The sequence below is a fragment of the Mastigoproctus giganteus genome, chromosome 2 (genome assembly GCF_048544385.1).
Source record: "Mastigoproctus giganteus isolate SK-2022 chromosome 2, ASM4854438v1, whole genome shotgun sequence".
NCBI lineage: Eukaryota > Metazoa > Arthropoda > Arachnida > Uropygi > Thelyphonidae > Mastigoproctus > Mastigoproctus giganteus.
The window spans coordinates 129,348,173-129,376,113 of NC_143576.1; the positions used below are offsets into that span (position 1 = coordinate 129,348,173).

The 27,941-nt window shown below is 36.4% G+C and overlaps 1 protein-coding gene across 1 annotated transcript in view; it reads right to left on the reverse strand.

Moving 5' to 3' along the window:
• Positions 1 to 27,941, reverse strand: part of LOC150089562 (uncharacterized) — a 206,655-nt gene that overhangs the window by 12,359 nt on the left and 166,355 nt on the right. Inside the window, exons 16-18 of the mRNA XM_090390032.1 lie at positions 19,090 to 19,141; positions 16,410 to 16,523; positions 4,886 to 4,978 (exon numbers count right to left, since the gene is read on the reverse strand). Of these exons, the coding sequence (XP_090246158.1) occupies positions 4,886 to 4,978; positions 16,410 to 16,523; positions 19,090 to 19,141 (259 nt within the window). The remainder of the gene's footprint in view (positions 1 to 4,885; positions 4,979 to 16,409; positions 16,524 to 19,089; positions 19,142 to 27,941) is intronic.

Consider the following 27,941-nt stretch of genomic DNA (forward strand, 5'->3'; position numbering starts at 1 on the left):
GGGCCAGTAAATCAGAGAGTCTTATAATGGGGGATTTTAATTTCCCAGATATTGACTGGAATTTGTAGGTTGGTCATTCACACACTAGTAAGGCTTTTGTGGATGATTGTTTTCTACATCAGCATGTTTGGGAGGCAACTAGAGGGAGTAATACTCCTGATTTGATTATCAGTAGTGATTCTTCATGCATTAAGAATCTAGGTGGCAGTGATCACAGTGTGCTGAAGTAGGATTTACTCAAAGAGGTAACTACCATCAAGGGTAAAGGGAAGGGTTATTGCTTTCGTAAAGGCAACTACGATGGCCTGAGACAGAATTTAAATTCTATACAGTGGGGCCAACTGATGATGTTACCAACAGCAAATTCAAAATGGGAAGCATTCAAAGAACTTATCTTGGAAGCTACTAGGCTCATACCAACTAAGAAATATTGTTTAAGGTTTAGGCCTAAATGTATATCAGATGAACTATTGAGACATACGGCAGAGAAGAAAAATGCATGGGATACATATAAATTAACATGTGACACAGAAGCCTATGATAGATATAAGTTGATCTGTAACCAAGCTACAAAGGAGGTTAGGCAGACAAAAAGGCAGATTATGAGAAATCTTTGGCAAGGGATGCAAAGAAAAACAGCAAAGAGTTCTTTACTAATGTAAACTCTAGAAGGAATGAATCAGATTGGTCCACTTGATATCGATAGTTCAACTGTTGATGATCCTACTCAGGTAGCTAACAAACTAAATGAATATTTTGCATTGACATTCACACATGAGGAGTTATTCAGCGAGGGGAATGCCAGAGATGTATTCAACTCTGGAAGTAAGCTAGATAATCTTGTAATAACTGAGAGTAAAGTGGAGGAGAAATTGTTGAAGAAAAACACAATTAAGGCACCTGGGGTGGATGGGATCTATCCAGTTATATTAAAGGAGGCAGCAAAGGAAGTAAGCAAACTCTTAGCCATAATTATGAGAGCTTCCTTGGACTCAGGGGAGGTACCCATAGACTGGAGATGTGCAAATGTGACCCCAATTCACAAAGGAGGATCAAAGGCTGACACAAGTAATTATAGATCTGTGAGTTTAACTTCTGTTCCAGGAAAATTAATGGAGGCACTGGTTAAAGAAGCACTGCAGGATCATCTAGACAAGACTTCAGTTATAGCTCGGGCACAGCATGGTTTTGTTAAGGGGAAGGCTTGCCTGACCAATCTGATTGGATACTATGATGCAGTCACAAAAGAACTGGATGCAGGGAATAACTTTGATATTATATACTTGGATCTTAGAAAGGCTTTTGATACTGTTGCACATGGAAGAATGCTGCACAAATTGGAGCAGTGTGGCATTGGAGGCAAATTGCTGCTATGGATAAACGAGTGGTTGAGGGGGAGAAGACAGAGAGTGGTAATCAATGGACACTGCTCATAATGGACTAATGTTATTAATGGAGTCCCTCATGGTTCAGTGTTGGGTCCATTGTATTTTCTGTATTTATAAATGATACTGATGATGGTATATCAAGCTTAATGTCCAAGTTTGCAGACGATACGAAGGTTGATAGGGTTGTTAAGAACACTAATGACAGTACGGTGCTGCAACAGGATCTAGAAAAGTTGAGCAGTTGGGCTGAGAGGTGGCAAATGAAGTTTAACATTGACAAATATAAAGTACTACATATGGGAAGCAGTAACCCCAGAGTGACATATCAACTCTGTGGTACTACACTGACAGTGGTAGAGAAAGAAAAGGACTGGGGGTAATTGTGCAGTCAGATATGAAGTTTTCTGAGCAGTGTAGACAGTCTGTAGGCAGTGTAGCTCATAGTGTGTAGGCAGTGTAACTCATAGTGTCTTGTCAATGATATAGAGGAATTTTTCTAGCAGGGATAAGGAGGTGATTATTCCCTTGTATAAGGCAATGGTCAGGCCACACCTTGAGTACTGTATACAGGTCTGGAGGCCTCATTTCAAGAAGGATGTAGAGCTGCTGGAACGAGTATAGAGAAGGGCAACAAGATTAGTGAATGGAACAAAGGGTTGCTCTTATGAAGAAAGGCTTAAGTTTTGCAAATTACAGTGTCTGGAGACTAGACACCGGCGAGGTGATCTGATTGAAGTGTATAAAGCCTTGAATGGTTTGAGCATGCTCAATGCTGATGGGATTCTTCCTCTTGCTCAGAATAATCACCTGAGAGGGCATAAATTCAAATTGAGGAAAGACAGATGTAGGATAGATGTGCGGAAATTTGCCTTTAGCCAGCGGGTAGTTGGTTGGTGGAACAGATTTCTATCCCTTGTTGTGGAAGCTGATAGCCTAAATAAATTTAAGGCTCAGCTGGACAGGTATTTCGAACGAACGGAGGGGTGAAGTGGAAGTTTTTTTATTATTTTTTTATTGGCTGATGCTGCATAAGCTTGCTTTCTTGCATCATATGCTTCTACTAATGCTAATGTGGAAGAGCCATTCTACCCCAGATCATTACATCAGATGTGACTGGCCTCAAAGAAGCATATATAAGCCAGGAACGAGTAGAATGCAGTATGTTCCATTGATAGATCCAATGAAGAATTTTCTTCCACCTTTTTATATTAAACTTGGCCTAAGAGTTCTGTGAAAATGATGGATAAGATGAATTTGAAAGGATTTGATTACTTAAGTGACAAATTTTGAAAGACCAGTGCAAAAAGTGAAAGAGGGAATCTTTGTGGGGGCCTCAAATCAGATTTTCTCAGGATGACAGCTCTGAAAAATACCTCAATATATTATGACTAAATGCATGACTGGCTTTCAAATAGCTTTGTATAAACTTTATAGTAATCACACATCTCGCATTCACAAAGATGGAGTTCAGAAACTGCTTAATGCATATAAATAAATTGGATGTCATATGTTGCTGAAACTTTGTTTCTTCCATACATATTTAGACTTTTTTCCTGAAAACCTTGGCATGGTGAGTGATAATAGTAGGGAATAATGCCCTCAAGACGTTAAGTAAATGGAAAATCACTATCAAAGTTTCTAGAATGAATGTATGCTGGCAGACTACTGCTGGATGTTGTACTGCAACATTCTGGACAAAGTGTACCAAAGAAAATCATCTGCACAACGTTTTTAAATTGTGATATCTTTTTTACAGTAGTGTACTGTATTATTTTAACTATTTGTATAAAGTAAACTGGGTTTAAAGTGTAAAAGTGAAAAAATGTAATTAACTAGTGATTTGTAATGAAATTATCAATTGTCTTAATTGATAATTTCATTACAAAACACTTCATATTATGAAAATTGTCTTTGATGGAAAAAAAATATTATTTTTTTGACCAGTCTAATTATTCATTGGCCTTGAAGAGCTTTTTAATGATTTTCCCATGCGTATTAAAAGTGCTTCATTCCTTATTTTAATATATTTATTTATATTACCTATGCATCATGCCACTTAAGCAACATTTAAAAAACAAATGACTTCCCACTTGCCTTACTGTATAAGTATGGCAAGTGGAGGGAGGCTATTTGCCAATTATCAGTAGTTAACTTTAAAATTTTTAATACTGAAAGCCTTTATTTTCTAATGTTCAGGTACAGAAAGGAAATAATGTTATGTTAGAATTTAAAAATATTTTGCCACTCTTAGAAATTATAAAATAAGTGTATATTGCCAAATTAAAAGTTTACATGCAGGTACAAATGTTTAAAGGTAGGCAAAATAAAAATAAATAAAAAGGGCGATTTCAGACAATTTCAGTTTGAACAGCCAGATTTTGGATTTTCTACCTGTAGTAAATATACCATTACCTTTTGAATCATCTTAATAACTAAAAATGTACGTAAAGCAAAAGAGATCAATACTGTTTTAATTAAGTTTATGGTGCAACAATGGTTTGTGATGATACATAATGGTTTTTAAGTGTACATAATGTATTCTGAAGTGTTTGTAAAACAGTTTACTTGTATTTTTGGATGACAAATTTATCATGGATCTTGATATATTTTAACAGATTCAAAGTAATTTGTAATTCAATGTAATATGCTGTACAATTCTTAAAACTCAAACAGAATGACTTTTTTGATAGACCATAGAAGTTGATATATATATATATATATATATATATATATATATATATATTATATAAAGCATAAAGAAAATTAATTCTGCTGCTCATTTTTCTCAAGCCCTCTTTTGAATGTCTTCAATAGCATTTGTACATTTAAACTCAGTTAGGAAATCAGTTGCCAGAACCATATTCAAGGACAGATAAAAAAACTAATGCAAAGTAAAATACCGATAGCTTAAATAGTAATCATTTATTTTTGCCATTCATGGAATTCTCAAACGATTGTATCTTCCGAACCAAAGGACATAAATTTAAAATAAGGGGAAGAATTATATAAAAGTTTTTCTTTAGCCAATGAGTTTAATAGTTGGAATAGGGTAGATGAGGCATGATTGGCACCTACAAGAAGAGGAAAACACATCTTAATTTGTGCTTGTCAAAAATTTGTTTGTTGCCAGTAGCTGCACAGAGAATTATGCAAACCCTAAAAAAGGTTTTAATCTAACAAAACAAAAGAACTTCTATGTTACTGTTCTGATAAAATCTGCACCATAAAAATAAGGTCTTTTTATTGATATATTCATGGGACACCATGAGTACTATCCAAAACCTGAAATTTTCCATTAATTTCACTGAAATGAAATCTTATTAAATTTTAACTTCTAAAAGATAATTGAAGACCAAAATAGTAAAATGATATATGGATCACAAAGATGTCATAAAATTCAAGAAAATTGTACAATGCTTATTACTTATCATTATTTTAGCAATATTAAGACCATGAATATTCATATTATTATATTTAAAAAAAAAAAAAAAAATTACCTCCTCTTTGTCTCTTTCGGCTTCATGCAAGTTGTTTTTCGATGATTCTAGTTCTTTTTCCAAGGATGAAATTTTGATATTACTTAGCTTTACCTTTAAAGAAAAAAAAAAAGGCATTAAACAGGCATCTACAGTAAACTGAAGTGCACAAAGAGGAAAATTATTATAGAGAAAAACAGAAAATTGTTAGTTCACTGCTAGATTATAAGTGAAGTAAAACGCTAATCGATAAAAACATTAAATACTTGTGCCATATATCTTCCATTAAGGCAGCTGTGCTGCAGACCATCATATTGCTAGATTTAATAACATTTTGAAAAATAAAAGGTAGTTTTTTTTATTGCCGGGCCTTGTGATTAACTTTCCATAGGTGTGTGAGGTAAGAAAAATCAACCAAGTGTTTTTAAAACATTACCCATGTTTAAAAAAAAGAAAAAAAAAAACCCTTTGTTCAAGCCTGCTTGTGATCCCATACATCTTTGAGGACAGTTTGATGTTTGCATCAGCATCAATATATTTTTTGTGTAGTGACACTGCAAAGAACAAAGTTCAAAATAATCTTTTTATAGCTTTGAACAGTGGTTTCACTATTCAGAGATGTGATTAGTATATATAAAAAAGTGGTATTTCTTAGCAGTTCTTCATATTTAGATGGCACCTGTGTATGATGATGAATGCAAGATGGCACGTGTGTAAGAAAGTTGAGTTATGTGCTGTAATTACTGTCTACCCCTAAATATGTTATTTAAAAAAAAAAGTGTGCTTGTGTATGTATAAGTACAGGCAGGCCTCCCCCAAGCAGGCTGTAGTGGGACAACCTATTAGAATCCCCTCCCTTCCACACGGCGGCACTGACTGCAGCTGGTCTGATTAGCATAGGATTTGTAATAGAGATATACTGTACACTCGCATTGCTATCTCCTCCCCACATAAGGCATTTTTACCCTATGACTTTACTCCGTTTCAGAACTCACTTCCCTCCCCCAACCTCCCATCCAAACTTTTCACCTGGTGTATTCTACTACCCCAAAACTTTCCCTGCTCTTAATACTCCCCCTCCCTGTGGAGGATGGGCTGCACCATAGGGGTGCCTTTCTTTCACTTCTATTTTCCGGGTGGAAGCCTTTCTGTCATCCACCTTTTTTACCTTCATCTGCACTCCCCCTACTAAGACTGTCTCTCCACACTCTTTTCTAAATACTTCTGCTTTTTTTTTTTTTTTTTAGGGACCCTCTGTGGCAATCTTTGGTGATGCCAGGGTTCACTCCAGCCAGAGAACCTGACACTCTCTATGACCTGGCCCACCTCCTCGAGGTAAATGGAGGGGAAATGGGGCTTCTGCAGCTAAGTGACCAGGGGAACAACAAACAAACATTACACAATAACTCACACTATTTCCAACCTTTACAGAGTACTATGCAGAGTTCGGGGCCCCCCGGTGCCACAAGACAGTAAACACTATTAGCATTAGCATTAGTAGAGGCATTTGATGCAAGAAAGCAAGCTTATGCAGCATCAGCCAAAAAAAAATAATAATAATAAATAAATAAATAAAAAATAACCACTTCCACTTCACCCCTCTGTTCGTTCGAAATACCTGTCCAGCTGAGCCTTAAACTTATTTAGGCTATCAACTTCCACGACAAGGGATGGAATTCTATTCCACCAACCAACCACCCGCTGGCTAAAGGCAAATTTCCTCATGTCTATCCTACATCTGTCTTTTCTCAATTTGAATTTATGCCCTCTCAGGTGATTATTCTGAGCAAGAGGAAGAATCCCATCAGCATTGAGCATGCTCAAACCATTCAAGGCTTTATACACCTCTATCAGATCACCTCGCTGGTGCCTAGTCCCAGGACACTGTAATTTGCAAAACTTAAGCCTTTCTTCGTAAGAGTACCCCTTTGTTCCATTCACTAATCTTGTTGCTCTTCTCTGTACTTGTTCCAGCATCTCTACATCCTTCTTGAAATGGGGCCTCCAGACCTGTATACAGTACTCTAGGTGTGGCCTGACCATTGTCTTATACAAGGGAATAATCACCTCCTTATACCTCTAGAAAAATTCCTATATATCATCGTTTTTTTTTTTTTTTTTTTTTTTTTGGTAGTTGTTGGCGCATCGACTTCTGTGGCCATAGTGCACCTCCCAAGGTTTTTGCAGTACTTTGATCCAAGCCCGAGGTGGGAATCGAACCCGCGACCTTTGGGTTGCCAGGCAGGCACTTTACCCACCTGGCTAGCCCGGTCGGCTTATATCATCGACAATACATCATGAGCTACTCTTGCAGCTCGTCTGCACTGCTCAGAAAACTTCATATCTGCCTGCACAACAACCCCCAGGTCCCTTTCATTCTCTACCACTGTCAGTGTAGTACCACAGAGTTGATATGTTGCTCTGGGGTTGCTGTTTCCCATATGTAGTACTTTACATTTGTCAATGTTAAACTTCATTTGCCACCTCTCAGCCCATCTGCTCAACTTTCCAGATCTTGTTGCAGTAGCATAGTGTCAGTAGTGTCCTTGACAACCCTGCCAACCTTCGTATCGTCTGGAAACTTGGACATTAAGCTTGGACATACCATCATCAATATCATTTATAAATACAGAAAACAATAATGGACACAATACTGAACCCTGAGGGACTCCACTAATAACATTAGTCCACGATGAGCAGTGTCCATTGATTACACTCTCTGTCTTCTCCCCCTCAACCACCCCTTTATCCATAGCAGCAATTTGCTTCCAATGCCACACTGCTCCAATTTGTGCAGCAGTCTTCCATGTGCAACAGTATCAAAAGCCTTTCTAAGATCCAAGAATATAATATCAAAGTTATTCCCTGCATCCATTTCTTTTGTGACTGCATCATAGTATCCAATCAAATTGGTCAGGCAAGACTTCCCCTTAACAAAACCATGCTGTGTCCGAGCTATAACTGAAGCCTTGTCTAGATGATCCTGCAGTGCTTCTTTAACCAGTGCCTCCATTAATTTTCCAGGAACAGAAGTTAAACTAACAGGTCTATAATTACTTGTGTCGCCCTTTGATCTTCCTTTGTGAATTGGGGTCACATTTGCACATCTCCAGTTCATGGGTACTTTCCCTGAGTCCAAGGAAGCTCTCATAATTATGGCTAAGGGTTTGCTTACTTCCTTTGCTGCCTCCTTTAATATAACTGGATAGATCCCATCCACCCCAGGTTCCTTGTATTTATCTTCAACAATTTCTCCTCCACTTTACTCTCAGTTATTACAAGATTCTCTACCTTACTGCCAGAGTTGAATACACCTCTGGCATTCCCCTTGCTGAATAACTCCTCATGTGTGAATGTCAATGCAAAATATTCATTCGGTTTGTTAGCTACCTGAGCAGGATCATCACCAGTTGACCCATCGATATCAAGTGGACCAATCTGATTCATCCCCCTTCCTTCTAGAGTTTACATAAGTAAAGAACTCTTTGCTGTTTTTCTTCGCATCCCTTGCCAAGGATTTCTCGTAATCTGCCTTCGCCTGCCTAACCTCCTTTGTAACTTGGTTGCATATCAACTTGTATCTATCATAGGCTTCTGTGTCATGTGTTAATTTGTAAGTATCCCATGCATTTTTCTTCTCTGCCATATGCCTCATTAGTTCATCTGACATCCATTTTGGACTAAACCTTGAACAATATTTCTTAGTTGGTATGTAAAGCCTAGTAGCTTCCAAGATAAGTTCTTTGAATGCTTCCCATTTTGAATTTGCTGTTGGTAACATCATCAGTTGGTCCCACTGTATAGAATTTAAATACTGTCTCAGTCCATCGTAGTCGCCTTTACAGAAGCAATAACCCTTCCCTTTACCCCTAATGGTAGTTACCTCTTTCAGTAAATCCCACTTCAGCACACTGTGATCACTGCCACCTAGTGGTTCATTTATCTGCAGATTCTTAATGCATGAAGAATCACTGCTGATAATCAAATCAAGAGTATTACTCCCTCTAGTTGCCTCCTGAACATACTGATGTAGAAAACAATCATCCAATAAATCCACAAAAGCCTTGCTAGTGTGTGAGTGACCAGCCCCCAAATTCCAGTCAATATCTGGGAAATTAAAATCCCCCATTATAAGACACTGATTTACTAGCCCACTCGATTTCCCTGTACGGTTTCTTATTATACTCATCAGAGTCATTAGGCCTATAGCACACTCCTACTCTCAATTTTGATCTCCCAATGCTTATGTCACACCAAACTGATTCGACACTGCACTGTCCAGCAATGTCAACTGGCTTCACTTCCTTGGATTTTATGTATTTCTTAACTAATAGCATAACCCCTCCTCCCTTCCTATCCTTTCTGTAGACATTGTACTCCCCAAATTCCAGTTCTGCATTCCTTATATCTGTGTGACACCACATCTCTGAAATCCCCACAATATCTGCCTTTGATGTTTTGAGCAATACCTCAAATTCATCAAATTTATTTACTAAACTCCTAGCATTGGTGTACATGCAAGTATACATGCACCTGTTCCTATTCTTAGCTACTCTAATACAAGCCATGTGTTTACTTGTACTGCAGTGACTCCCAGCAGTCTCTGAAATATCCTGCATCTTATTTTCCAGGCTGCGGCTCATTTCAATAGAAGCAGTGCAAGAATCACTTTCACCTCTGCCAGTGGCTACTGTTAATCTATTAGTCCTTGTATCCCCCCCAATCTATCAGTTTTCCGACCCACCTAACACTGCCTCAATAGCATCAGCAAACATTCTTGCACCCTTTCTATTTAAGTGTATCCCATCCCTGTAGAAGCAGTCTCTCCTGTTAACAAGTACAGACCAGGCTGAAAAAAATTCTACCCCTTGAGCCTTGCACAATCTTTCCAGGGCCGAATTGATCGACAGGGCTCTCATCATATACTCCCTCCTATCGTGTCTGGGCAGAATTGCACACACTTTCAAATTCTATGTCAGGGGGCGGCAACCAGCAGCTCATGAGCTGCATGCCGCTCTTTAACTTTTAGCTCACATGAAGCACAATTTGAAATGGAGTTAGAGAACTTAAATATCAAGGACATGTGGAGTGCAAGACTAAAATGCCTTAAAACTGAAATTGAGGATTTGGAGAGGAAAAAGGCTGCCCTTGCAATTCTACACAAATGGACAGTGAGAGATGAGTTGAAAATGCAAGACCAAATTGTGTTCGATGCGGTGAGTAGCTTACCAGACAAGTATAATAATTTGAAAATATTTGCGTTTAGATTTCTGTCAGTTTTTGGTTCGACGAATTTATGCGGGCAAATATTTTCAGACATGAACTATATTAAAAAATAAATCAAGAAACCATCTGAACAGTGCGAGTCTCTCAGCATTTTTAAAGATGAAAATTACAGCATACTCGCTTGATGTTGAGAGACTCACTCAAGAAGTTCAGCAGCAAAAGTCACATTTATTCGTACCTAATTGGATGTTTGTTACATTTTTTTCAGTATTAATAAATGATATTTGAAAAAATATATATTTATAATATATACAGTGGATTCCGGTTATTTGAGGCACCGGTTAATTGGGGCAGCCGTTTATTTGGGACAAATCTTAAAAAACAGAACCCAATCGAGAAAATAGCCACGGTTTACTTTGCTTAATTGGGACAACATGCCATTTAATCGGGGCAGGAGACCACAGCACTGGAGATTACCCTACAATTGTCTTGTCTCCGACTATACCACGTGGTTCGGTTGGATTTCTGGAGGTCACAACCATAAAACAATTAGCAGTCACCTGTTTATTGGGCTTTTCTGTTAGTGCAATCTATCATAAATAGATAGTACACTCGATATTATTGAATTGTGATAATACTGACAGCTGGAATTCTGTGGATTATTATGGTGAAATGTGTTTACACTTCCATGGAATCTTCAATCATATAAAAAAATTAATTTTCAGAATCTTTTATTATTCATTCCTATTTTAAAAGCTTCGTAACTTGTTACTCCGTTCTCACTTGCACATATTGTGTTACTTGCAATTTGCATGTGCCATGTTCTTTGTTATTGATTGCTTATCTTTTTACTGTTTTAAATTTTAACCCTCACCCACAAATGTCAGTGAACAGAAATGTCAACTAGTTCATATGTACATATTACAGTACGCATTAATTATTCTGATTATCACGTCTATTCTTCCAATTTTCACGTATTTTTTAATTGGTAAGGCAAGGTAATAAAGGGTAAATTTCTGCTTAATATATCTTTGCTTTTATAGCCTGAATAATATTCCTCCTATTTTCGCTAATTAGAATAGCTGTTTAATAGAATTAAAATTCAATTCACAAATGTGATCACGACCTGCGCTTACTGCACATCGTATAGTGAACTGTACTTTACTATGTTGAGTTCGTCGTAACATGATTTGATTGTACAGTAAACCAATTGTAAAAAGAAGGGTGGGGGGGGTACATTGTATTTTTAACTATTTACGTGAAACTCCGATAATTGGGGCAACCGCTCAAGTGGGCCAAAATGCACTAGTCCCGATGTGTTCCCAAATAACCAGAATAGACTGTATATACAAAACATATACAGTAATACCCCGACTTACGCTACCCCGACTTACGCGAACTCAGAGTTACGCGGTTCTTGATTTTTTCGTTTGGCAACGCTGCCGCCCACTATCTTCAAGGTCGTTTTTCATATGTTATCGATATACGGTGCGATGGCGGAGAATGAGAGCGAAAGATGAACAAAATTCAACTTTGCTGCTTTTATGTTTTTTATATCAGTGAAGGGGAAACACATTTCACCATAATAACGTAAAAACCAACACAATTCCAGCTATCGGTATAATCGCAAATGCAATTAGATCGAGTTTATAACATATTTCACTAGCAGAAACGCAACTGGATTTTTATTGTTTTATGGTAGTAACCCCTAGAAATGTGAGGTGTTAATAGTGTATCTCTGCCTTTATGGTGTTGTTTATTTAGTTGCTACATGCGCGCAGCTTTGTTTATGCGTATCAAGCGTGCTCCTCATTTTGTAATTGTGCTTTATTCCCTAAAAATGAGTAAAATACTTAATTAAAAGGTGTGAAAAGGAAGCGTCCTGGTGAAGACACTGCAGATTCAGAGAGAAAAAGAAAAGCAATTATCGATAAACAGAGGCGGACTGGATCAAAAATTCTTACCCGGGAAAATTTATAGTGGCCTCACACTATGGTTTACGGCCAAAATCACACTGGCCCACCGGGGTTCCTCGGTAAGTCCGCCTCTGTCGATAGAGAAAAAATATGAAATTGTGAAACGCTTTGAGCGAAATGAAAGACCATGTGATATTGCACGTGCTACAGGCCTAAATGAAGCAACGGCGAAAAGCACATGACAATTGCAAACTTGACAGGTTGAAAATTGAAAAGGGCTCAATTGTAAAGGGCTTAAAAATTTTAGAAAAGATAGACTCCAACGAAGAACGCGATATAGCTACAAAGCAAGGAATAAAAAAATTATTAGCTTGCTACGAAGAAATTCTGCGTGAAAAAAAGAAGGCGCTGTGTCGTCAGACGAATTTGTTAGATTTTATGAAGCCATCGACATCGAAATAACTTTTTACGTAAGTCATTTGTTTTTTTAATACATATTTTGTATTAATATGTATAAAGAACTGCAATTTTATTAATATTTTTCTTCTAAACTAGTGTTTTTGTTAGTCCTTGGTCCCAATTAAGCAAAATTTATATGTATTTATATGCAAAGTTGTACCCCGACTTACGCGAATTCGACTTACGCGATTTTCGTCGGACCCACCTATCGCGTAACTTCGGGGTATTACTGTATATTAAAAATTATGTAATATATATATATTTTTTAATAAAACACCTTCCCACTCTACTCCATTTCTTAAAAAACTTCCCCCCTCCTCGAGCTGAGGTGCGGCTCTTTGGATTCTCTCTCTTTTTTAATTAGATCGAAAATGGCTCTTCACTCAAAAAAGGTTGCTGACTCCTGCACTATATTTAAAGATACAGATTTTAGTTTAACAGAGGAACAGTCACACAAACCATTCAGAGAAAGTGTTCATTCATCTTTTGTATATTTTAAGGTACACCTAGGTGACAATTGCAGAAAACTTGTGATACACTTGTTTTATTATCTGATAACCCTGTTTGGACAAAGTATTCTGCTCCTCACATGTAATTAATTTATAGATTTGGCAGTGTTTATTTGTATGTCATCTCACAATTCCATTGGCTGAGTGATAATAGTGATAATGGAATGTATATTCTTTCATAATAATTTCATTTTTGCCGTTGCTGACAGTTTCACTTTGCTCACTAATCCACTTTGCTTCAATTACAAACAATAAGGGAAAAAAACTTAATTACTTTTAGGTCATCATTTATTTGCCTAAACATGCAAGTTTTTTTAAAAGTAATATTGTTATTGTATTGTTATGTGACAAATTTCCTTTAGAAAGAGCCAGCTGCAGTTGCATTATAAACTTCTAAAAATAGGATGGGATAATACTCCAGCAGTGCAGTATTATGTGAGGAAAATGACCTAGGGCCCAAAGTACTGTTAGTGCTTGACAACGCTTTTGGCTACCCTACAATCTTTACTTCTGGTAGAAGTGGTGTTCCACTAAAAACGACTTCACTGATTCAACCAATGAATCAGAATGTCATTTCAAATTTCATGCTATATTACCTGTGATGCACCTTTTGAGGAACCAGTCAAGGAGACAGATGGTAAAGATAAGCAGTCAATCAGGGATTAGTAGAAGTCCTTTGACATTACAAAGGGCATCAGAAACACTACTGCAATCTGGGAGGAAGTGGCAGCCAAATATATGAACAATATCAGGAAGAAAATATGGTTAGAGGCATGTCACAACTTCAGTATACTTTAAGAGAACAAAGCAGCTGTTGCCAGTGGCATTGTCAAGCATGCTAACCAACTATGAATGTACAAAATCAATGAAGGGCTGGTAGAGCTGAAATGGCAGCATTCTACTGAGGATGGCAATGTTCTTGATAGAAACCTTACAGCAGGAATTTTGACAGAGGGCTTCAATAAGATCACAGATACTCTGGCTCTCCTTTACTGAAAATAACACAGATTTGACTGCAGCACTGCGGTAAAGAGTAGCAATGGGCATAATAAAATGATTTTCATAATTAAATTATTAATAACTGATTATTTCAATTATCAAAAGAATCAATTATATGCAAATTAGTCAATCATGAAATTGACAACAAGAAAAGTGAAGGAAAAAAATGACAGTGGAAGGATTCAACCTGGTTGTAGATTAATGCCTGTTATGAAAATTCTGAGATTATATGAACTGTTCAGTTTCATTATAGGTGGATTAAATCTATATGGTGCTGACTAACACTAGATGTGCCTAAAGGTGCAATTTAGTAGCAACATACTTGCCTATGATTAATCTCATACTAAAAGTAATATTAAAAAAGTAAAACAACGACCATTCAGTATCGTTCAAAGAAAAAAATGAGACTCAGTTTACATAATATAGATAGGTTAATTGGAGATATGGCTAAATGATATACTAATGTTAATACTAATATTATCATTATCAATCCATTCATCTACTTGGACATTCCTCCACTACTCTTCAAGGAGCTTTGCGTGGAGAAATAACCAAACAATGTGAATAGCTCACGCATACCCATTCCTGTTGTCCCAATAAGTTTTACAAATCACAATACATTTTAGTTCTTTGTTAATAAGGACAATTTTTTTTTTATTATCTGATCTTAGCATCAAAAAATTAATAGATTAAATTTATTGTTACTATGTGAGGCTCTAGCCCTAAATGCGCCTTAGATTAAATTTATTGTTAAAGGAGATAACAGCAACAGTGGCACTTTAGTGGGGATGAGCAGGTGCTGCCTGATGCAGGGAGTTGCATGTTTTGTTTGCAATGCTAACACACAACTCCTTTCTACATATTGTATTAAAGATATTTACACATTGTAATAACAAGGGGGTTATTGTGCAGTCAGATATGAAATTCTCCCAACAGTGCAGACAGTCTGCCATGACAACTCATTGGGTTTCGTCAATGATATATAGGAATTTTGCTAGCAGGGCAAAGGAGGTGATTATCCCATTGTACAAGACAATAGTTAGGTCACATCTTGGGTACTGTGTACAGGTCCAGAGAGCTAATTTTAGGAAGGATATAGATCTGCTGGAATGGGTGCAGTAAGCAAATAAGCACAGTGGTTATTTCACTGGTTGATGAGAGTTATCTACTGCCTAGTATTGCTTGGTAACACAGAGGGAGGCTGCATTCCTCTGTGTATTGTGGATGTCCCACCTTGACCACTGTTTATATTGGTTCACACTTGGGTAGTCACAGGTGTGAACCAATGGGTGGTATACTAGGTGCCATATTTCAGGACTTGTACATGAGGGTTACACAGTCTCATCATTATGAATGTGCAAGTAGAGGATTTGGTTGCTGCAGAATGACTGGACTTCACTGAAATTTGTCCACTTGACTGAAGTGTCACCTGAATATCATGTCCTTCATGTCACAGAGTCTCAGTACACCATTCAATATATTTACCAGTTTCTTCAGCCAGTCATTACCTACGGATCTGAAATCTGGGCGTCTGCAGCAAAAACCACACTAAAAACCATCTCATCTGATGAGTACTGGCTTCTTCGATGGGTTCTCTTCAAGCACAAGCTTCCACCCCTCACACATACTTCAGAAATGACCAAACTTCTAAACTACAGAAAAGTCTCAGAACAGATCTTCACCCTCCACTTATTTGTCACCATTAAAATGATAGCAGGTGAAATCAACATGCCAAGTTTTTGGCAGATTTGTAATTGGAGAATCCCCCCTGAGACCCTTAAGGCCTCCTCCCTTCTTTACAGTCTGTGGCGTTGGAGGCTCAGGAAGGGCGACAGATTCCTGCCAATGGAGATGTTACAAAACGTCTTAAAATATGGATGCTGACTACAAGAAATTCATTGAGGACAAAGCCTACAGAAGACGCTTCATCAGGGAGTAGCTTTCATCTTCAACCGAGTGACTGTCACTGTTTTTCCTTGATTGGTTGTTGATATTGTGGAAGAAAAAAAAAAAAAAAAAACTTTTCATGTGTTTACAACTTATTTTTTTGTTGTTAAAAGTTTTAGTTCTTATGTTTTTATGTTAAACCACTAGCATTTTATTAGATGCCTGATGCAATGCCCTGTTATGGGCATTGCATCAGGCATCCATGTAAAAAAAATGTACTTATTTTCACTGATTGCAATAAAGATATTATATATAAATATCAGTTTCATCAGCGTGTTAGACTCCCATGTAGCAAGCCTCAAGGATCAAAGAATAGACAGCAGGTACTTTTTTTTACTATAGAAAAATATTTGTAATTACACAAATTAAATATTTAATCTGTTATGATGATGCTAAAATCTATTCAAATGACATTTGTATACAAGTGACGTCGATAAATAGAGGAATATTAAAGCAGTTTATTTATAAGAAGGCTGAGAGATGAAGCACCTGTTCATGAAGGTGGTCCCTTAACTCATCAAGTTGTTTCTGAGTTTCTTGTTCACTTTTTTGGAGCCTAATCTCCAACTTATTAACTTCTTCTTGTTTTTCTTTTAGTCTCATCTACAGGAAATATACAAATACAAAAAACTTAACATATAGAGAGTACTCATTATAATAACAAAAATTGAAAGAGAACAAAATAGATTCAATAATTCTATAGTACACTTTGAACAATGAAGGCTATTCATTTGAAGTTTAGATAGACTAATACTACCCACTAACAGCTTAGAATGTGTATTTTTCAATAAGTAATTCTTGAGATCTTATATCATGATAAGTCTAAACCATTATTTTCTCCTATAGAGTAAAATGTCTGTAAAAATGAATCAGCTCTCAACAAATATCCTAAAATTTCTCATTTCTGTTGTTTTTTTTAAATGATAACCCTGATCTTTAAAGGTTTATGAATCTATACTACTCTTAGTGCTATAGGTCCATAAACCATAATGAATTAAGAGTTAAGAAGAAACCTTTAGTTACTTGCATTCATTATTTCCTGAAGCCATAGATACACATTAAAACATTCAATGTATTCAATATCTATGGAAAAAAAAAACTTTATTTCGAAGTGAATTTTGAAAGACTTGCAATTTTCAGAGAAGATACATGAAGGAAGTTGTTTTAGAGAACAGAAGTAGAAAGAATAAATGAAGATGAAAAACTGGTTTGGCAATTGTTTAACAATAAATTTTTGTTGACTAACATACATGTTCTAATTAATTTAAGAGAAAGTGAGGGAGTTATAGGTACTTGTTCAGTACAACAATATGTAAAGAAACATAATTTGCAGAAAAGGCATGCAGAAGAAAGTGAAATTTGTGATAAGGAGTGAGTAAGGCAGTAAAAGATGACAGAGAGAGAGAGAGAGAGAGAGAGAGAGAGAGAAAGTATTTTTAGAGTGGTTATTAGGACACAAATCCAGATATGATATTCCAAGGAAGGCTGGATTTGCTATTTCTATAAGGTTAATTACTATTCAAAGCAGTTCATAGCAAAAATCAGTTTTGCTTTCTCAATATCCTATCCAAAACTTTTTTTGAATAGGAAATCATGCTCCCTTTACATGGTCAAATCCACCTGCAAAACATGCTTTTTCACATGAAGTATGATGTAACTATATTTTTAGAATACCCTTGTACTTATGCTGAGGAAGGACAGAAATTTTATTTTTAATTATTATTATTTTTTTTTTTTGTGTTCAATTTGGTATTTGTAGAAGTGTTTTGCACTTTTCATAAAATGAAATGTAAAAAGAATTTCTTTTATTCAAAGTGATTTCATAAAACTCCATAAACATAATGCATATTTAAGCATTGTTCTCTTTATTGATTACCACTTATGTGTTAAATGAAATAGCAAGTTACACTGCACATTTTGTACACACCCAGTTTTCTCTGGTAGTTGATCACATTTTGAAGTGGAGCCCCTTTCAAATATAAATATTAGTCACAGAAATTAAGATCCCTCAAAATGTTAATTAAAAATATGAAATATGCATTTAGTCAAAGCTTAATAAAGAGACGGAACTCATCTCAATCCGTTGTGGTTATATGGATCATAAAACAGTAGTGTGAGAAATCATTGGTTAAACTAAAAATGGTATTTAAAAATTGTGGTAAGGAAAACGTGGGTACTTAAATGTGGGTACGTTTTGGGTACTTAAGATCTGCAGCAACCCTTTTGCTCTTCTTTTTATCACCAACTGAAGATGAACCTATCGAAAGTCCGTTGTTCTCAACTATTGGCTTTAATCCTTTTTTAATTTAATTTCAGACAACTAGAGGATGATATGGTGCACCCTTCCTCCTCTAGGCTAAGTTTTTTCAATTACTCTTTTTAAACCACACTTTCCTTACCGTTTTATGATCCATATAACCACAACAGATAATTGAGGTGAGTGCTCTGTCTCTTTATTAAGCTTTGACTAAATGCATATTTTTTGTCATGAACTTCGGCATCTTAAGCTTTTATGGTTAAAAATAATATAGAATCCTGTTTCTCTTATTAGGTCTTGAATTATAAGGAGAAATTGCACTGATCAACCCCATCAATGTTTTTCTTTACTTGGTGCAAGTAAAGGAAATTCAGGCTAACAAACAATTTGGCACGTCATCTAATATCACATCAAGTAAAGGCAGCTGATTTTTAGGTTTATCAAGTTTGAATGAAAACAAGACCATTCTATTATTTGTTTTAAAATTGAGGCACTGGTCTCTAGGAGGGAATTTTCCAGCCCTATTGTTTTCATGTTTCTCCTCATTTAGTCAACCTTGGTGTTTGGCCATGGTGATTGCTGCTACAGGATCAATCAGGAACAGCTGTAAGAAGATAAAATAAGGTCTGTAGCTGCAGGAAGTTGCTATTTGGAATAAAGAGCACCTTTAAATGAACTATGCAGGAGTTGAGCTGAGAAACTCAATATATGTTCACATACACAACACATAATAAAAGCATAAAGTACATATAAAAACACTTTGTAGTAAGAGCAACAAATCATGGGATTGCTACTACAGTACTTTAAATATGGTAGCAATCCCATGATTTCAAGAGGAAAAAAATGATATTCAAATTTATAACCAAAAATCGTATGTTTAAAATTTATAATGCTCAAATGGTTATAACTCACATTTAACTGGTGCAGCAGTTCATCTTTTCTTACAAAGTCAGGACTTTCTATTCTGAAATTTAGACACAAAAAAAAAAAAAAAAAAGTAAATAAAATAAACTACACTTATATTCTAAAGTATTTTTCTAATCTTTAACTGACATCCACATTTTAAAATATAAAGCTTAGATTTCTTATCAGCTTTTAATTTATAGATTTCAGCACAGTTAATTTTTTATTATGATACAGACAGCCTTTTAATTTATTTCATTATTTTTAAATTTGCATATAGTTCATTCATAAGGAGCTCTGAAAGAATGGCTAGTGGCAAATATAATCTCAGAAATGGAAGTTAGGTAGTAAGGAAGATTATGAAATGCACACAACATTCAGGTCAAAGCTTTCGGGTGTAGAATGGGTGTTGACAACTTCATTTTTTGTATATGTTATTGCTGTTTAGAGAGGCTTTATAGATGTGGATTTCCAGACCTATAATATGGGAGACAAAGACTATTACTATATATAACAATAATATGTAAATTTATATTATACACTGGTGTTCAAAGAAAGTGCATCACCTAGGAATTTCACATATCTAACTCTTTTTTGTGATGGTATGTTACATTAATGACTAGCATCACAAATAGAAATATAAACAAAATATATTTATTAATAGTTAAGGCAAAGCTAAGTAATATTTGATAGGTGCTCTCAAAATATTCCAAAATGAGCTTTTGCAACCTTTACACAACAGTTTTGGTTAACATGACAATTACGGCTGAAATGTTATCAGAAGCCCTCAATTTGCTTCTACTGCCCTAACTGAAAAGGCTTTCTCTGATCTCTGAGAGGATTTAAACTCAAGTGTGTATGGGTGCTTTCACTTACTGAGTTGCATATTGTGTGAGCTGAAAAAACCAAAATAACTTATGGGCAGAGTCCTACTTTCTCCACCTGAGACTGGCTAACTGCAACTGTGATTGAAAAAGAACCCACTATATAATGAAGGCCCTTAATGGTAGATCTTGAATGGAGATGGTCATGTAAACAAAGAAGAGAAAAATTCACATTGACACTAACATTGTTGCAAAATGAGATATCACAATATGCTAAAATATTGCTAATGGAAGGTATCTTGGTAATGGAAGGGTGCAGTTGTGTGGTATTAGCATTATCATTAAAATGATTGTACAATGAAAGAAAGCAAAACTTATGTAGCATATGTATCCTAGCAAGTTTATGCTAAGGATATCACAAAACATTTTATTTGATTTTAGAAAATTATTCATGGAACTAAAAACTGTGATTTCTGTGAACCTTAATAAATTGCATAACCACAACTCAAAGCAAATTTAACATGTTCCCGCTGGGGCATTTATTTAACATGAAGCCTAAGAGACAGACAGACTCAACTTTTATTTCCCAAATGATGACTGTGTTTTTTTTCAAAATTCGGTTCATTTAAGTGACAAATAACACAGTATGTACAAGAAAAACAGGTTGTCATTTGTTTTTTGTGAAAATTTGATAGCGACCCACCAGTGGTTTGCCCCGCCCTGTGGCACTAATTATTGTCAATGAACAGGGATAAGCGCCAATGTGCATGCTCGAATTACTTCCTGGTACCGCAACAAGCATTGTTTTCCAATTTGTTCGTACTCTGTGAGACTGACAATAGTTATTGCCTTCATATTGACTTTATTTAAAATACGTGTGGAGAACATTTCGTTTATCACTATAATCTAGAGATTGAGGTAAACTCTTTAGATATTTCGAATTTTTGTTTATCGTGTTTATAGACACCTATTTCTAAAATCTTTTGAAATGAACCCCTCCTCTTTTTATGAAAAATGAGCTAAAGACAAAGAATGTTTTATGAATATAAGTGATAGTGATGATTCAGATGTACCTCTTTTGAAAGAAAAAGGTGCCCGAAAACACGATGAAAATCATCCAGGGACATTGAGAACAGAGTTGGACTTGCGGACAAAAGAGAAGCCACAATATTTCTTTAGTGATGAATCAGAATTAGATGATTTAGATGATTGGGTCAGAATTAGATGATTTAGACATACATTCCAATTACAGTGATGGTGACAATAAGATCCAAACCTCAGAAGTATCTGATGAAAGTGATGAAAATGACCCAAATCTCAAGTAATCTCCAATGCATCTAAGTCTGAAAATGTTATTTGGCAAGAGGTAGGAAAAACTAAAATTTCAATTAATGAATATAATAAAGATGCTGAAATCCTTGTTGATGTTGATTTGAACCAACCTTACCACATATACAAACTGTTTCTAACCAATGATATTCTTCAGATGATGGTGACTGAAACCAACAGATATGCACAGTACTGTTTGTCATCAGCAGCTAGTAATATACAAACACCCAAAAAGAAGAAAGCTGATTAGAGACCAATCACTGAACCAGAAATGGAAAAATTTCTTGGAATATTATTGATAACGGGAATTGTTTATGTCTCAGATATAAAATTATACTGGTCAAAAAAAGATTTATACTCAAATAATCTCATTAGGAAATCTATGGGTAGAGATTGTTTACTAGATCTGCTGAAATATTGGCATTTCTCTGACAATGACACTGCCAATGGACAAGACCATCTCAACAAAATCAGAATTTTATTAGATAAAGCCAATAGGAATTTTCAGTGTGTTAAAGCCAGGAAAAAACTTGGTAACTGATGAAAGTTTGATCACTTGGCGTGGAGAGCTACTCTTTTGCCAGTATATCCCTAACAAATCTCATAAATATGGGATCAAATTTTATAAATTATGTTTTCCTAAGGGATATACTCATGAAATCTCTATTTATACCAGAAAGGGTGATTCAGTGGAAGGTAAAGGACATTCCCATGCCGTCTCAATGAAACTGATGGCTAATCTCAATGAAACTGATGGCTCAAACCTTGCTGATTTTTTGATTTTTACCAAGACTTGCAGTACTGTTCAAAAATAATACACTATCAAAACCTCAAATGTATGAGCAGCATATAGTCTTCAAGAGCAACCATGAGAGAGTTGGTTGGTTGTGTTAGGATTTTATGGCACATAGCCATGAGAGAGTAAGTAATCTCTCCTCCTCATGGTGAATGCCACAAGCAACAGTCAGGTGAATATTGACTATGTTAAGAAGCTTGTTCTGGACAACCAGTTGTTGTTGTTATCTGGTTTTTAGGAGCATTAGCAACTAAGGCCATATTGCTCCTTGGATATGCGGTGGTCATTCCCTGACCCATCCGCATCCTCCGTATTTGGTGGTCATGGGCTCGAACTCCGGTCTAATCAAGAAGTGTGTGCTATACACTGCTGCTCCTGCCCACCTGGCTATGGAGGCGCCTTGGACAACCAGTGCATTTCTATGTATGAAATCTCACGAGAGGTGAGCTTCAGTTTTAGCAATATGGTGACAGCCATTCATTAGCACCTTCTCTCTCAAAAAAATTGGCAAAACATGAGTGCTAAAGATTTGAAATTCAATCAGAAAGTACGTGATTCGAGGTTACCTCTAAGCATTTTGGACGTTGCAGAACAGAAGGGAACAGAGTTCGTCGCCAGATTTTAATATGTAAGAAATATCACATCATCAGATACCTGAGAGCAAGAAGCCAAGCACAGAATGGTATCATAAAAATTTAAACTGCCAAAAAGATTCTGTGCAAGCCATGATTTTATTTTTCTGGAACTCTGATGGGGTACCTTATGCAGGTTTGTTCAAGTGCAGTTTCACAATAAAAAAAAAAAAAGGGATCATTCTTTTCTTTACAATGACACTTGGCTCCAAGTGAGGACTACTGCAACACATAACACTCTGGGATGGCAAATTCTTACACCAGTGTTTCTGAACTTTCTTTTTTTTTATAATGCAACCCACCTACACTAAAAAAAAAAAAAAAAGCTTTCCAATTTTTTATTCTATATTGCAGAGATACTAGCATTCCCACATCAATGGGACAACAGTGTATATGTAGAGGAAGGATACATTTAGAAGAGTCTTCAATATGAAATAAGTAAGAATTATTTACAGATATGCATGATCAAAATCCTGGGTCAAATTTGAAATCCTGACATTGTAACTTTTATTCTCATATAATAGGTTTAATAATTTAATGTTTTTTTAAATTAATTGCAGCTTGTGTTCATTATGGCATTTTCTACTTGAGCATTGATGTTTTTCTTCAATATAAGCAAGACAAATAATGCAACAAAAGCAGAACATTAAAATTCACAAAGAAAACCTACTCAACTTTGAAACTTCTGCTGGAATTATTTTTATGTTTTTGGATATATAATTTGTATTTACATTTGCAACACAATCTTCTTCTACTGTGCTTGCGAGCTCTGAACCAAGACCGTTTGCAACTACTGGCGGAATTCTTTAATAAAATTGATTAAATTCTCACATATGAATCAAATTAACAAAATCCAGAAAAACTGCACCACTGTATTATTTACTTTTACCTTCCTTCCTTTCATGGGTTCTCTCAACCACCTCACTATGAATGCATGCACATGTAGCATTCATTGCAAGATGATTGAGAGAACATTCTATATTTCTGTGATACAGAGAAGAGCACCTTCTCCATTTAATGGTTTTACATACATGCTTCCTGGTAAATTATCAAGAAACATGCACAGTCCTAGAAAATAACTAATTGTGCATTCTCCTCTTTGCTCCTATAAGCTCTTTTTAATAGCATAACAAACATGTAGAAAAAGCAAAGCTTCTTCCCTTAATTTTTTTTAAAATCCATTCTCTCTCTCTAATTCAAAATAATTTTTATTACTTACTTAACGTCCAGATGAGCAGAAGAGCAGAGCAGAAGTCAGAAAACTAACCAGAAGAATCCAACGAGATGACTGGGATAAATTTGTTAAATCTTTAGAACATGATATCACAGGCCCACAGAGAAGAGGTTTTAAATTTTTTAAGAAATTACAACTAGACACAAATGATCAAATAAAAACCAACTCCTTCTCCCAAGCAGAATGGAAGCTACACTATTCCAAACTATGGTATAACCCAGGCACTAAGGAATTGGAAGATGAATCTGTGGTAACCAAAGATGAAGAAAATATAACAATGGAAGAACTAGAGTTAATATTACAAAAATCAAAAAACAGAAAAAGCCCAGGCATAGACAATTTGAATGCAGAACTATTTAAATATGGGGGTACCTTACTAAAAAACGCACTACTAAAATTATTTAACATCATATGGTATAAGCAACAGATACTCAAAGACTGGGAAACAGGAATAGTAATCAAAAAAAGGCTCCAGAAATAACCCTAACAACTACAGAGGGATAACACTGCTGTCAAATGCTGCAAAGCTATACTCTAATATACTAAAGAATAAACTTAATACAATGAACGATTCTTAGAAGAAGAACAATGTGGGTTCAGAAAAGGTAGAAGCACAATAGATGCCAAATATTTTGGAGAAAAGAAGAGAATTCAATCTACCAAGATTTCTGCTGTTTATTGATTATGAAAAAGCATATGACAATGTAAACCGGAAAAAACTTTGGCAGATTCTACGTGAAGAAAATATCCCAACCCAACTCCGGAAAGCGATCCAAAGCCTATATAAAAACTCAAAAGTTTGAATAAAATATTCTAATGGCCAACTATCAGACCCAATTAACACCAATAAAGGAGTCAAACAAGGATGTGGACTATCACCAAATTTATTTAATATCTACATCAATAAAATTCTTAAAGGATGGAAACAAACAATTAACAACGGAATACAGTTGAACAACAGGAATAAAATCCAAACTATGAACGAATAAACATTTGCTAGTAGAGATAAGGACGTCATAATGATGATTATGACGTCCTTATCTACATTATATATGGCTATTGTCAGACCACACTTGGAGTACTGTGTTCAACTATGGAGACCGCACCTAAAGAAAGACATTGTGCTTCTTGAAAGGATCCAAAGATGGATAACTTGCCTGGTGAGATCGGCAAAAGGGCTTCCATACGAGGACAGATTTCGAATATGTGGTTTGCAGAGCTTGGAAAAAACTAGGCACCTTAGAAGAGACTTGACTGAAGTGGTTAAGACTCTGAGAGGCATAAGTAAAATGAATGAGGACAAAATTTTTGTGGTTATAAATGATTCTAGAACTAGGGGCCATAAATTCAAGTTATGGGGGGAAATATTTAGACTGGATTGCAGGAAGTTTTATTTTAGCCAGCGAGTTATAAATTACTGGAATAAGTTACCTGGGCGGTAGAGGCTGACAGTTTGGGGAAATTCGAAGGTCAACTGGATAATTACCTATCGGAGGAAGGAAATGCATTGGTTGTCTATTTCCTTTTATTTTATTATTTTTTTAAAATTTTCTTCTTCTTCTTCTTCTTCTTATTTTTTTAATATATATATATATTTTTGACTGTTGCAGCATAAGCCATAGGCTTCCTTGCATCACGTGGCCATTGCTAATACTAAACACCCTACAACACCCTGTGGAGTCCATTTCAAGATGTATATAGGCTGTATTATGGGCCAAAAAGTGCCCCAAGAGGGGCATTGCTAATGCAAAGCCAACTGAGTGTATACACAGACACACACAATTTTTTTTATATAACTAATGTGCAGATTATTCAATAAGGAATATTAGAATCATTAAATAAAATTCTCCAAATAGGCCTCTAGGGTTGGGTATGTTCATAATATAATTTTAAGTATTTTTCACCAACTGTATGTTGAAATGACAAAATAAAATGAAAGCCAAAATTTTGATAACTTTATAATTAAGCTTACAATAAATTACTATTTACAGTGGATATAAAACAAATAAAATATCATAAAATACAATAAAATATATAAGGTTAAAAGCGATAAAAAATCTGAAGCTTTCGAAGGCTTCACCTTCTTTCTCAACAGTACGCTTTTTTACTTTACAGTGCAACTTTAAATACCCGCAGGTTCACGGGAGCACGTCAGATGGAATCGTTCATCCCCTCTAAGGATCACTGCCTCAAAGAGGGGATGAATACACATATCCCTGTCTCTATTAATATTGTTCTCAACGGAACTAATCTGCAAGCTCTCGAGCCACTTGTGGTCCCAAAACCTATGCACCCGATCAATGATAACTGCTTCGTCCAGGGAGATATGGTGCTGCTTCTCCCAAAAGTGTTCGGCCATGGCGGATTTTCCGTAGTTCGCATTCCTTATTGCCTTTGTGTGCTCCCCCAGACGATCCTTGAGACACTGCTTTGTTTCCCCCCACATAGCATTCCCCACAATCCAGGCACTTAATGCTGTAGACGACTCCACTTGTATTTTCGTTTGAAATGGAGTCTTTCACCTGTGACACAACTGTGTGCAGCTTCCGACCTGGAAGCTGCACACAGCAAATCTGGTAGTTTCGTAATACCCGAGCTATACGTTCGGTTAAACTCGGATAATAGGGAATGTATGCAGTGGGTATCAGCGTAAAAGACTCACCCCTCCTCTGTTCTCCTCTAATATATTTCTCTGTGATCCTCTGGGGGTAGCTACACTTCAGGAGATCCGCCGTGACACGCTCATACTCTTTCTTTCTATCTATCTATTCTCGGAGGTGCTACAATGTGACTTTGCCCTGTCTGTTAGTGCTCTAATCACACTATTCTTGTGATGGTTGGCCTGAGCTGAATTATAATGTGAATATTGGCCTTTACACATGGGTTTTCTATAAACTTTGGTCTTTAGACACAGGCCTTCTCTGTAGACCAACACATTCAAGAATGGCAAAACCCCTCCTTCTACCTCCGAGGTGAATTGTACAAACGCGAAGATCTTCCTTCTTCTACCTCCAAGGTAGAAGAAGGAGGGGTTTTGCCGTTCTTGGATGTGTTGGTCTACAGAGAGGGCCCATGTCTAAAGACCAAAGTTTATAGAAAGCCCATGTTGAAAGGCCAATATTTGCATTATAATTCAGCTCAGGCCAACCATCACAAGAATAGTATGATTAGAGCACTAACAGACAGGGAAAAGTCACATTGTAGCACCTCCGAGGATAGATAGATAGAAAGAAAGAGTATGAGCGTGTCACGGCGGATCTCCTGAAGTGTGGCTACCCCCAGAGGATCACAGAGAAATATATTAGAGGAGAACAGAGGAGGGGTGAGTCTTTTACGCTGATACCCACAGCATACATTCCCTATTATCCGAGTTTAACCGAACGTATAGCTCGGGGATTACGAAACTACCAGATGAGCTGTGTGCAGCTTCCAGGTCGGAAGCTGCACACAGTCGTGTCACAGGTGAAAGACCCCATTTCAAACGAAAATACAAGTGGGGTCGTCTATAGCATTAAGTGTCCGGATTGTTGGGAATGCTATGTGGGGGGGAAACAAAGCGGCGTCTCAAGGATCGTCTGGGGGAGCACACAAAGGCGATAAGGAATGCGGACTACGGAAAATCTGACGTGGCTGAACACTTTTGGGAGAAGAAGCACCATATCTCCCCGGACGAAGCAGTTATCATTGATCGGGCGCATAGGTTTTGGGACCGCAAGTGGCTCGAGAGCTTGCAGATTAGTTCCGTTGAGAACAATATTAATATAGACAGGGGTATGCGTATTCATCCCCTCTTTGAGGCAGTGATCCGTAGAGGGGATGAATGATTTCACCTGACGTGCTCCCGAGCCACTTCCGGTTCTGACACGCACGAGAACAGCGCACATGCCATCGAATCATGTGACATGTGCCGTGAACCTGCGGGTATTTAAGTTGCACTGTAAAGTAAAATATCTGAAGATAAAATAAAGATAAAATATCTGTATAGATATTTAAAGACTGTAAAGATAAAATATCTTTATAGACACTGTAAAGATAAAATATCTGTG